Raw genomic sequence first — 12986 nt, forward strand, 5'->3', positions numbered from 1 at the left:
ATAAAATGAAGAGTGATAAATTCTCAAAGTTATACTTAAATAAGTATCATAATTTGAGTTAGAAGGGAATAAAATTGTATATATATTATTATATTTTATTTTTTTAATTAATATAAACCTAATTGAAAATCAAGTGGTTCGGTTTTACAATATCAGAACCAATACTCAAACCAATTTAAGGTCAGGCATAATGGGGGTCCAATCCGAATGCATTGGATTATCAGTCGGGTAAAAAAGCAATATAGTCAAATTGGGTCAAGCCAATTTTGGTCGGATAACTGGATTACCCATGAAGACCACTATTTATCAGTCCCAATTGTTTATTGAGAAGTGGTTTTTTTGTGTTAACACAAGAAGGTATTGCAAAATGCTACCTATTATGTTACTATGTTAGTTTGCAACTTCTCTGACTTTTACGTAAACCTGAAAATATTTACATTTTTTATTTAAATAAAAAACCTATAAACCATCAATTCCCTTTACTGTAGTGAGGCTTGAAAAATCAACATTTCCCTTCGTGACAACATGAAGCTGAGTAGCTGACCTTTGTTTCACCTCATACCAAGTAAATTACATAGAAATATACTGATAAATAACCATCAGTTAAATAAATTACCATCACTTAAGGATGCCAGATTTGGATGCTGACTAGATAAATGGGTTGCCTCCTCATCAAATCAGCAAAGGAAATAATTATAATTCATATCAACAAGTGCTTGCCAATCCACTAAAAGCATTTTGGGAGAAGAAAAAACAACCACCTAATTCCATAACAAAAATGGGTATATCACAGATGAACAATCTTTTGGGTCAAGCGTAGGCAAGGGGCCAATCACCCTATGCACTTCCAAAGGGACTGCTCATATTCGAAACTCATTTTTTTTTTAATTAAAATTCCAAGCAAATATGTGTTTTAAACGAATTACCAATGGAAATGGGAGAACAAAATTAATGCTATAAACTATACAGATTATCATATGACCAGAGAGTAGGCAGATTAGAGAGTCTCTCCTCCAATAGGAGACAAAAAGATTCACATGTATCTGCGAAACCAAGAATAGTTCACTCTTTTTGAGATGGCAACAAATTTACTAGATTAGAACATAGCAACATGCTAGTTAGTTTGATAGCCTACCAATCACAATCCAAACAAAAATGCTTTCTATAACTCCTACTATCTTCAACATCAATCTTTTATGAAACTCTTCCTGCTTATTTAACAGCTCTTATTAGTCAAATTTGACAGCTTTTCCATCTTGATGCTGCTTCAGTGGTTCAGCAGGGAAATATTTTATGCCAACTAGATCACCAACTTTGCTGATAACCTAAGAAAGGAGAACAATTCCAATAAGTTATAGCATAAAATACCCAATGCAACTAACATAGTTTTGCAAACTAAATATTGCAACAAGTAAAATGACAAGACACAAATATTGATCCTTGATATCAAATTCAGGAGGAGAAACCCTGGTAGAATATAAAAGAGTTTCATTTTCTTAGTTGTGGGAAACAGAGTAACAGCTACTGTTCAGAATCATAAGAAATAACCATCACATTTTACTTGAATTTCTTTTTTAAAGCATTAACAATCGAATGAAGGTAAAAATATGTACCTGCAAGGCTTTCACAAGGTCTTCCCTTGAATGAGAAGCAGATATGCATATGCGTGCTCTGGCAAGTAACAGTGGTGTTGCTGGAAACGCCACTGTCACAACAGCAACCTGAAACAGGACCATTTCCACAATTTCGGACATTATTTCTTAAAAAGAAAAGCAAAACAAATTATTCGTGCCATGGATGCATGACATTGACAAGAAGCATAAATAGTTGCCAGTTGTTAGTCTTACATTGTGCTTGAGACACTCTCTAGAGAAGGCAGGGATTTTCGCAGGATTGTAAAGCATTATTGGCATCACAGGAGAATCATTATCTCCGAGAACTTCAAATCCCATCTTCTGCAGTTCTGACCTGAAAAAGTTGCTATTTTCTCTAATTTTTGCAAGTTTCTGGGCACCTGTATGGCAAACAACTCTGCTTCAATATGAAGTGAGAAGATGTATGTATGTATGTATATATCTAGCACAGATGCAGTGCTAGCAAAAAGACAGGAAAAAAGCACAAATGCTAGCCAAACCTCTATTGGAACCATCCTCTCCAAGGATAACTCTTATGGACGATATTATTTGTTGTGCAGCTGGTGGCGAAACAGAAGTTGCATAAAGATGAGCAGGGCAAGTGTACTTCAAGTATTTTATAAGGTCCTGAATAGATCCAACAGACCAACATATTAAATTATGCACCAGCAAGGTTCAACAATTCTCAGATGCATTCCAGACAGAAAAACATGAAGCAACAATCCAAAATAAAGAACTTCCTAATGTGGACCAAAGGTGTTCTACAAGTAGATCAAATATCATAACTAGATGCAATACTAGATTATTTCAGCCACATGAAACAAAAATGCAAGTTCTCTCATCGGTTATGTACCATAAGTACTTCCATTATCTTACTATTTATTTTTTCATGCAAAGTGCACTGTTCCAACAAGGTCTGCAGTATCATATGCATTGTGCATTACAATGTGCTGCGCAACATTGAAGTGGAGAACAAGTGACACTAATACATTTAACATTTAACCCACAATAAGCTAACATACAATGCAAGCAGATTCACAAACATGAACTTCTTTCATACCTAAACATTATTAGTCTTAGTATCTAATTTATTCTGAAAACCATTGAGAATTCCCCTTCTCAGCTGGTAAAAGCAGAAAGAAAACATCTTTTCTTGATATAGATTATAAGAGATTCAGGCCTCTGGCCCAGTTAACTAACACGAGCAACAATAGCTATTAGTAAAGCACTCACTTGACTGATAGTAGACAAGGATAGCCAGCCTTCCCATTCAATGAAATCGGATGACGGAGAAGAAAGAGCACAAACATAGAATCTACCAATAATCAGGACTTACAATCGCTAGGTGGATATCACATCGTCCTTTGGATCTCTGGGACTGGGCTTTTAGTGCATAGGTTTTCCAATATGAAATCTTTCTAATAATTAAGGGGCTATTGAGATTATTTACCTAGTTGTAATATGCAACATACGTACATGCACACACTGTATACTAAACATGGGAAACATCAACCTAGTTGCCATTCCATCACCTCTTTGTACCTCACATAATGGCATATGTAGAATTGTTTAGCTATGCCAAACCAATTTGCATTACACACCAACGATAAAACAAAATAAATAGTCAATATGGGGGAACAAATCAAAATCTCTTACAACAGATTTCTGTAGCTCACTTCCTGGTTGTTAATCACTGAATTCAGAGTCAAGATATTTTTTTTAAAAAATAAAAAATAAAAAGAACATACCTCAGATCCTGCAATGTAACCTCCACATGATCCAAATGATTTGGTAAAGGTCCCCATCATGATGTCAATATCAGCAGTATCCACACCTAATAGCTCGCAAACCCCTCTTCCTGTTTTGCCCACTGCTCCAATGCTGTGTGCTTCATCCAAGTATGTGTAGGCCTAAACAACAGTTCGAGTATGCAGAAACGAATAAATGAAACTAAACCAAAGAATAAAACTTGATAACGTCAAGTAACACAACACCACCTTGGCAAATATCCACCAATGGTTATGGACACAATCCAAGATCACTCAGGTGAAACACTATCCTTTTATCAGTTTATAGGTGGAACAAGGGTTTATATAAACAATTACAATAGTTCACATGGAAAGGCTCCAGGATACATCATCTCTATATCTTTATATAATCATAATATGATAAGGATTCAAACTGTGTAATTTGTATATTAGATTTCAGTAACCAACCTTATATTTTTTGCATACAGCTATGATCTCTGGAAGCTTGCAGAGCTCTCCTTCCATACTGTATATTCCCTCCACAATGACAATTATCTTCTTCCAAGGCCTGTGAGTCCTTGGCTGTCCATCAGCAATTTGTTCTCTAAGTACTTCCTCAAGATGTGATGGAACTGCAGGCAAGACAGCCAAGAGAAAGTAAATGAAAAATGCTGTGACCAGTGGAGACACCATAACATTAACTAAAGAACAGCAAAGAAACAAAAGGACAAAAAGAGGTAACTTGGTATCCAAGTGAAACACACTACATTTTCAAGATACATAACTAAACAGATCAGTAAGCTACAGTTTACTCTTTCCTTTTTTCTTTTTTTCCTGTCAGCAGAAACAATTTGTCAAATATGGAATTTTATTAACCTAAATATATATTGTCAAATAGTAATTATATAACACAGAATAGTAGCCAACATCATCTCTTACCAAATACCTGACACTAAGACCTGTGTTGTTAAAAAACAAAAAAGAGAGACTCTAACAGTATAGATTAATTTTTTTGCCCCCTAAGAAAAAGTTTATGAATGGTTTAATTGAGAACCTGAAAACCTAAATTCTCAATGACAAATTCATCTTTTATATTATAGTATGCAGCAAAGATACTCACTGTTGTGTTGAAAAACACGAATGGTTGCTCCGGACCCTCGTGCACCATTAACAATTGAATTGTGGTTCAACGAATCACTGATAATCAAACATCCCTGTAAAGTATAGATATACCAACAAATGATCATGCAACTACAATTAGAATCTCTCACCAAGGCAGAATCACTAGATATTTGTAACAGACCTTTCCCATCAGCACTGGAAGAATAGCAGAGTTTGTCACATAGCCCATACCAAAAACTATAGCAGCTGGCTTTCGAACAAAGCTTGCAACATATTTCTCCAATTCATTGTGAAGTACAGTTGTGCCTATTGTAGAAGCCACAAGGAGCATCCATAAATGAACATAGAAAATTTAATTTAATAGGTAATACACAAAATGATATACTTAACCTCCATCTACACGGCTGCTGCAAGTGCTCGGTGAATACTTCTTCAATGTCTCAATAACTCGAGGTGTGCAGTATTCATCTGCGGCAGCAAAACCAAGATAATTGTATGATCCCAAGTTGAGACATCTACTTACTTTTGTAGTCCGTCTGCTCAGGAGAAACAGGAGCCACATAAATTACTCAAGCAATAACTCTATAATTAGAGACTTGCACAAGGAAAATTCGAATATTTCAAGAACCCCCAAAATCCCGGAAAATATAATCACAGGCCAGAAAACTAAACTAAGGAGTTATACTTCAGTGTCTTGTTATTGTCATTCGAGTAGCGTTCAACTACATCAAACCAAGCATCAGGGGCACTTGATATTGGTCTTCCGAAGCAGTCCTGCAAAAAGAGAAATGCAGGAATATCTACTTAATATTTTAATTGAAAAAAAAGATCGGATGTTAAAGTCATGTTTGATTAATGGTAATGATTAAAATGTTGTCTCAATGAGGCTATACATTTATACTAGTAGCTAGCTACCTTGGACACAAAGTAAACTAATTCAAGCACACGTAAAGAAGAGGACAAAGATTCACTTTGAAGGAGTGGGGACACATGCTACCCCTTTACCAATATTAGTAGGCAATAGGCTTTTGTCATTTATAACATTCTAGTTTTATTTTTGCCCAAATATAACGGATCGGTGAGTGAGATAAGTTAACCCATGTCATTGCATCTTTATCTTATCATTATGTATCTGAATTTCAATGCATGAATACAATAATTCATTGAATTGCCTAAAATTCTGGATCCACGTCTAGAATCGATTAGGCACACAAACAAAAAGATAAGTTTCTGTAAATTAGAGTCTTCTGAATAATAATAACTGTTGAATTTCATTTCAAGTTTAATGAGAAATGGAACGAAGAGAATGGAACCTGAATACGGAGGTACAAACGGCGGATATAGAAATCCTCGAGGCCTAAGCAGATCGGAGCGTAACCTTGAAGGGTGTTAGCTTTGGACCAATCAATGAGTTTGCGGAAGAAATCTCTGAATTGACCGAAAGCGAAGAGAAGGCCATAGCTGAAGTATGTGGTTAGAGCGGTCAGGTACGGAATCGCTATCATCTTTCTTTCTTTATCAAAATTCCAATCCTATCAGATCTATCAGTGTGTATCTCTGAAGGGAGAGAAGGAAGAAGAAGAAGAAGAATAAGGTGAGAGAGGAAGGAAGGATCTGTTTTTTCGTTTGTGTGTAGTATGAATGAATGAATGAATGAATGAAAAGTGACAAATGGAAAAATCAAATCCAAACCAGCTCTCGCTCCCCAGCTTGTTTAGTTGTCTTTCGCGGATTTCTTTTCTTTTTTTATTTTTTCTAGCAACTCCATTTGACCGGTTAATTTCAGTGGAAGATAAATAAAGTAATAAACAACTTGGTTTTTCATCTAAATAAAAAAGATTTTCATATTTTCAAATTTAAGTGCAGGAAACTTTCAAAATAACCTTCGGTTTTTTAATATGCTGATTAAAGTATTATCCATTTTTTATAATGAAAAATGTTTAAAACGTAATAAAAAATAAAAAATATTTGGGTAAAAAAATTTTTCGGTCTTTATTTTTTTAATTTAGATCATTCATGTTTTATACTGCGTTTGTTTCTAAGAATAGGATAAGACAAGATATTGAGAACAAGACATAAAGAATAAATTTATATTCTATTTAGTGATAAATTAGAACAAATTATGAAAATTTAATTTATTCTCATTTTTTTCATTCAAAAAATTTAAGATGAAAAATATAATAATAAAAAATATCATTATGAAAAAATAATAAGAATAATGAAAGAAAAAATAAAAAATAAGTTTTGTCCCTTTTTAGTATCTCAATATCTTTCTTATCAAGATGGATAAAAAATACACTAATTCAGTATTTTTGGACACTTTGTCTCTATTCATGTCTCTTCTGTCGAACACGATTTTGTGTGTCGGTGTCTCTGTCTCAGTATCCTATCTCTGTAAACAAACGTAGTCTTAACGATTGAAAAATGACAATTCACTCCTATTCTTTCGCTCTGTTGTTAGACGTATGAGCTCTTGTATGAAAATCTCCAAAAAAAAAAGTGACGGACAATGCTTACATGTGATATTAGTTTGTATAATTTAACCTTCACCTATTCTACATGGATGATAACCATAGGACTGTGACTGTTTATTGCTTATACAGTCATTAAAATAACGTTACAGAAAAATGATAACTATTTGATTGAGACATTACTTTGATAATTATGCAGAAGTTAAAACAGTTCTAGTCAAATTCTTATCATTCACGTAAGACTGATGAATCCTTTGCGAAAATTTTCACATAAGGGACTGCGTTTAATGAAAACGAAGGATAAGAGGCAGATTGTCATCTTTCAATGAGTAAAGACTCAACCCAACCCTTTTCCATCTTCATGAAAGATAAGGCGCCCCTTGTCCAAAAAAAAAGGACACTTTGGCCTTCAATTTTTTCATTTTAAGATAATATGGTTCCTTTGTTAAAAAATCAGTTAAATAGTAACAAAAATTAGTTTTGTGGGTTTTATTTATAATTTGTGAGGGTTTTAAACCTCTCACAAAGTTCTTCTCAATAATATAACCAACTATGACCACTACTGCCACCACCTTCTTCATCCTTGTCATAATCACTTTTATCTCTATTATTTGTATTGTGTAACCATATTTTATCACTATTGTTATCTCTTCTACTATCATCATCATCAATACAAATATCATCAATATTAATGTTATCCTATTTCATTTCTTGTTCGATGCTATTTTGTTCCCTTTAAAAGGTTTTAGTGCTACAATTACTTTTTTTCCTACAACATCATTTTCGGCAACGGTCTTTCTTCACTTAACCACCACTGGTAAAAGAATTTTTTAAAAATAAATTTACTAATAATTTGTGGGAGTTTAAAATCTCCACAAATTACAAATAGAACTCCCACAAAACTAATTTTCATTACTATTTAATGAATTTTTTAACAGATAAGTCATATTATTCTAAAATGAAAAGGTTGAGAATCGAGTGTTCTAGACGCTTTATCCTTCGTAAAAATAGATAAAGATCAGATTGAGTATTTACTTTTTTTCGATCGTTAAGGTATATATTGTCTAAATTATAAAAAAATAGAAAACGAAAAAGGTTTTACTCAAAAAAAAAATTTATAATTAAAAAATAATATTTATATTTGACAAATTGCTTATATAATTTATAAAATTTTATAAAAATATTTAGCTAATTATTTTAAAAATGCATATGAAAACTCAGATAAAAATTTAGTATCCATAATTTTTTCATTTTCTAAAATGATTTTTTGTCATTGACAAAAAATTACTTAATGTAAAATAATAAAATTTTAAGAATAATAATACCTTATTTATTTTAATCATACTTATAAAACATGAATATATATTTTAGATAATTTTTGTTTTTTTAAATATTTTAAAAATATCTTTATCATTAACAAAAATTGAGATTATTTTTTCAGTATTTAAAAAAGTGAAAAAAAGTTGACTTTTGATAATTTATCCTTTAAGTGATAGTAGAAGGAAATTACGATTTTATGTATGATATCCCAAATTTGCAGGCAGTTTAATTATGGAGGCTAGAAATTAAGAAACAATGCAATTTTTTTTTTTTTTTGCTAACGGTGAAATTGATAAAAAAAAAATATGATAGGAATAAATCAGCTTAACAACCAAGTTAATCATTTATTTATTTTTTTTTAATTTTAAAATATAAATATCAATAGTGTATATATTAAAATATAAAATATACATTAAAATTGAATTAATTAAAATATATATTTATACACCAATATATAATAGAAGATTTAGTAGCTGATTTAGTCAAATTTTAAAAATTTTACATTTTTACAAGTTTATTAATTTAAAACAAAATTATTATTGATTTCTTAAAATTTATTAAAAATAATCATTTGATTTATTGACATCTAAAAGTTTATTATTAGGACTATTTTTAATATTAAAAAAATTAATATAAAATATAACTCGCTAATAATTATTGTTGACTTACACTAATCACTTGTTCTTCTTCTTAATTTTATTTAACTATGTTGTTATTGTTGCTAGATTAATTCTTTTGGTTAATAGTTATTACTGTTTACTTGTTCTTCTCTTGTCGCCTTATTTTAACTAAGTTCTTATTGTTTTGGATTAATTATTCTTGTTAATGTTTATTCTGCCTCACATTGTTCATTTATTCTTAGGACTGTAATAGGATTGGGTTGGTTCGGATTTAAGCGAAAAATATATCCGAACTAATTAAAATATAATTGAATTGGTTTGAATCAAGTTCATCATTTTTTTAATTCAAACTCCGATATAACTTTAAATTCAATTAAAAACAGATAGCCAACTGAAATAACAAGTAAATAATTAATTAAAAATTATATGACAAAAATGATTTAAAAATTTAAAAAAATAGATTAAATTTTCAGAAATCAACACCATAAAATATTATAATAGATGAAATCTACAAATTAACATGATAGATTAATACGATAATATAGAGTAATTGAGTTGGATTTATTTTTGGAAAGACTAATCGGATATCCGACTCAATTGAGAACGAGTCTAAATGAGTTTTATCTGATTATACTCAATTATTTATTGGATTGAATGATTAAATTGAATTGATTAATTTCGATCAAATAATCAAATTATCCAAACTCACTTATACTTTATTTGTTCTTCTTGTTGAATTTCTTTTAACTATGTTATTATTATTGCTATATTAGTTAGATTAATTGTTTTTGTTATTGGTTATTTTAGTGTTGGTCATTAGAATAAACTTTAAACTAATTATGATTTTTAAAGTATCAACAATAATACTAATCAAGAAATATCTAAGAATAGCAATGTATTTGCGGACAAAAATTTGACAAGTCATTTTTCTTACTCCAACACTTACTAGTCAATCACAATCCTCCTCTAATGTTATAAAAAAAAACACACACACACATTCAATTAGAGATATGTTATGAATGAAAAGATACAATGACAATATTTGTTTTGTTTGCGTACTTTTAGTGGAAAAAACATTACTAAGATAAAAAAAAAACATTTGAAAAAAATGAGTGGAGACATTAAAAAATGTTATAAAGTTCTTTATGACGAAAAAAAAAAAAGAAAAGAAAAGGCTTGTTAATTCAGAAAGGTAAAAATAAATGGGAAGTAAACTTTGGTGATAAAATTGAAGACCGAATTCATAAAGCAATAGCACAAGAGAAACATTAGTAACACGTACATTTTAGATAATGTTGATGTTGATATTCATCAAAGTGGTGGTAACAGTATATTTTGTGCTACATATTTTTTTATTCTTCAAGTTAAGATGATGAAAAATGGAAATGAAGATGAAGATAATATTAATGAAACAAATCTCTAACAAGTTTTTGTGAATTTTAATGATTTATGATAAATATTAACGTTGGTATTAGATATATATTTAGATTTTTTTTAATTTAATTTTTGTATTATATTTACAATGACACTTATTTTAATGAAAATAGAAGAATATCTTTCTATAATATTTATATGATATTATAAGACTTTGATTGATGTTGCATTTTTAACTTTTATATTTTAAAAATTTATATTAAAATATAATTATATTTTTTGTGTATTTATTTAAGACATTTATATATTATTTTATTACAATTTGATTATTTAAGATAATGTTTTGAATTAATTGTTGATGAGACACGAAAAAGACAAAGCAAATAACTAATTAGAACATACTTTTGGAAATTTTATTCATCTACAATCAGCGTCTAAAGAAAAAGAAAGAAAAAGGGGCATCTTCAAAGCAACTCAATCTAAGAGGAGAAATGTGTGCATGCTTTGCCCGCTCGTCAACTACAAAATTAGCTTCCCGAAATATGTGATTCATATGAAAATTTCCAGGTTTTGTTAGAAGTTTTTTTATCGCCTTAACCAGAGAGGTACTCGAATGGAGAAAAGTAGAAGTACTGTGAATAAGTTTGAAGGCGCAAAATGAATCCATCTCAATAACAATCATCCTCAGCCCCAAATTAATGGCGACTTTTAGTTCCACATAAATTCCCTAGAGCTCAGTCATGGTTATGGTGATGGTACCGTTGTTAAACATAAAGCCAGCCTTGAATTTTCATTTTGCACCTCTCAAAAGTCCTCCACAAGCATTGTTTTTTAAGTCCGTGAAGAACGAGCCATCAGTATTTAGCTTATACTCACCTTCCTCCGACGGGGACCAACCAATGTCTATAATCCTGATCGAGATAAGGGCTTTTCTACTTCTATAAATTTTTTGTAGAACCTCAAATATTGTCTGGCTAGGTTCTAAACCATTCTGGGAAGATTCGAGCTATGGATGCTCCCATTGTTAAAAATTAATTCATTTCAGTTTCTCCAGATTGCATTACAAGTAGTGACAAATAAGGTGGGCCAAACATTCCCGTCCTTCCTTCGAGAAGTCAGACATAGATTGTTCCTGAACCAGTCTTGGAAGTTTTGGTTGAAGAAATCGCTTTATTGACTGCTATCAATGTTGCTTATTTATTTTCATGGACATAGTGATAATCTCGAAAAACATGGAGCAGGGTCTCTTCTTGACCAGAGCACCTGGGACAACTCTCATTACTGGTAAGCTCTATCATTTTTCTTTTGGAATTTGTGAGTAATGCCTCATGCATTACAAGCCATGAAAATGCTTTAAGACATTGTGGCATATTGAGCTTTCAAACATCTCTGAAGATTTTGTCTGTATTATTTCCATTAGAAAAATAAGTTTCATATGCAGCTTTAATATTAAATTCACCCTTGGATTCTGGTATCTAATCGATAACACCTAAATCAGGACGAGGGACTTTTACAATCTAAATTAACTATAAGATCTCCCTCGAAAAGATTTGATTTAATCTATTCCAATCCCAATTTTTCTTTGATCTCGCATAAGCGGCCACCTTATAATCAATTCTGTCTCCGTCAATAGGATTTATAGCAAAGCTTTTGAGCGAGCCTATGCCTGGAACCCAATGATCATTCTAGAAGGATATCTTTTCACCATTCGTAAGTCTCCAAATGACATTTGTGTTGAATTGGTTCCAACCCTTATAATGCCTCTCCAAGCATTCGAGCTACTAGCTTTGGAAAGAACTTTAAGAATCAGCTGCTTTCCACTTCTATATTTACCTTTTATAATTCTGACCCATAGGGACTGATTATCCTGAATAAGTCCCTAGGCTAGTTTCATGAGAAGCAAAGTGTTAGTATCTTCAATCTTTCAAATGTCCAATTTTTCCATGCTTTTCGGCTTGCAAATAGTATCTCATTTTATTAAATAGATCTTCTTGCTTGCTTCAGTCTCTTCCCAAAAAAGGTCTCTACAAGTTTTGTCAATTTGATTACAAACTTCCTTTGAAATCTTCACGGTTTGCAACATGTTGCTAGGGATAGACGCCAAGATTGATTGGACAAGGATGCATACAAAAGAGAGCACTTTATATTTTAGCTAGAAATCTTAGCCTTCATTTTGTCAATGATGAATTAAAAATGTTGCTTGTTGTACTTCTCCAAAATAAGAAAAAACAACAAGGTATTTTTCTAAGTTACAAGTTAAGTTGATACCTAGATGTTGGCTGAGTTCCTACTTTACAGTGTGATTCACGTTCTTTGAAAAGAAGACACAAAATTTTTAAAAGTTCACCCTTTGGTCAGAGCTATCACAAAAAACTTAAGAGTCTCCTTTATGATCTACACTTGTTCTTTACTAGCTTGTGTAAATAAAACTAAATAATTTGTAAAATAAAGATGAAAGAATTTAGGCCCATTTCTACATAGCATGATAGGTTTTCACTTTCTATCGTTAACTTGAGAGTTAATAAGGTGGAAAAATATCTCAATTCAAAGTACAAAAAGGTAAGATGAGAGGGAGTCTCCCTGTCTAATGTCTCTAGAAAGACGAAACTCTTCTGATGGATGCCCATTCCAAAGAAGATTCATAATTGACGTAGTTATGCAGTAGTCAATGATATTGATCAAGCTCTCTGGTAAACT

General features: G+C 31.3%; 1 protein-coding gene across 1 annotated transcript; it reads right to left on the reverse strand.

The window, feature by feature from the left end:
- Positions 1 to 935: 935 nt before the first annotated feature.
- On the reverse strand, positions 936 to 6298 carry LOC112697129 (long chain base biosynthesis protein 2a). Its single transcript, XM_025750164.3, has 11 exons — positions 5818 to 6298; positions 5190 to 5278; positions 4895 to 5040; positions 4686 to 4810; positions 4503 to 4596; positions 3851 to 4014; positions 3383 to 3544; positions 2135 to 2261; positions 1848 to 2014; positions 1614 to 1721; positions 936 to 1325 (listed from the first exon to the last, which is right to left on the reverse strand). Exons 1-11 carry the CDS (start codon positions 6007 to 6009, stop codon positions 1230 to 1232), a joined length of 1470 nt encoding a protein of 489 aa, XP_025605949.1. The 5' UTR covers positions 6010 to 6298; the 3' UTR covers positions 936 to 1229.
- Positions 6299 to 12986: the final 6688 nt, after the last annotated feature.

This window comes from Arachis hypogaea, chromosome 6 (genome assembly GCF_003086295.3).
Source record: "Arachis hypogaea cultivar Tifrunner chromosome 6, arahy.Tifrunner.gnm2.J5K5, whole genome shotgun sequence".
In the NCBI taxonomy this organism is placed as follows: domain Eukaryota; kingdom Viridiplantae; phylum Streptophyta; class Magnoliopsida; order Fabales; family Fabaceae; genus Arachis; species Arachis hypogaea.

Coding starts and splice junctions, on each gene's coding strand:
- LOC112697129 (XM_025750164.3), bottom strand. CDS start 6,009: ATGATAGCGATTCCGTACCTGACCGCTCTAACCACATACTTCAGCTAT. Junction 4,811..4,894: donor CAGCAGCCGTGTAGATGGAG/GTTAAGTATATC, acceptor CTTCTACAATAG/GCACAACTGTACTTCACAAT. Junction 3,545..3,850: donor CTGTATGCAAAAAATATAAG/GTTGGTTACTGA, acceptor ACTGTTGTTTAG/GCCTACACATACTTGGATGA.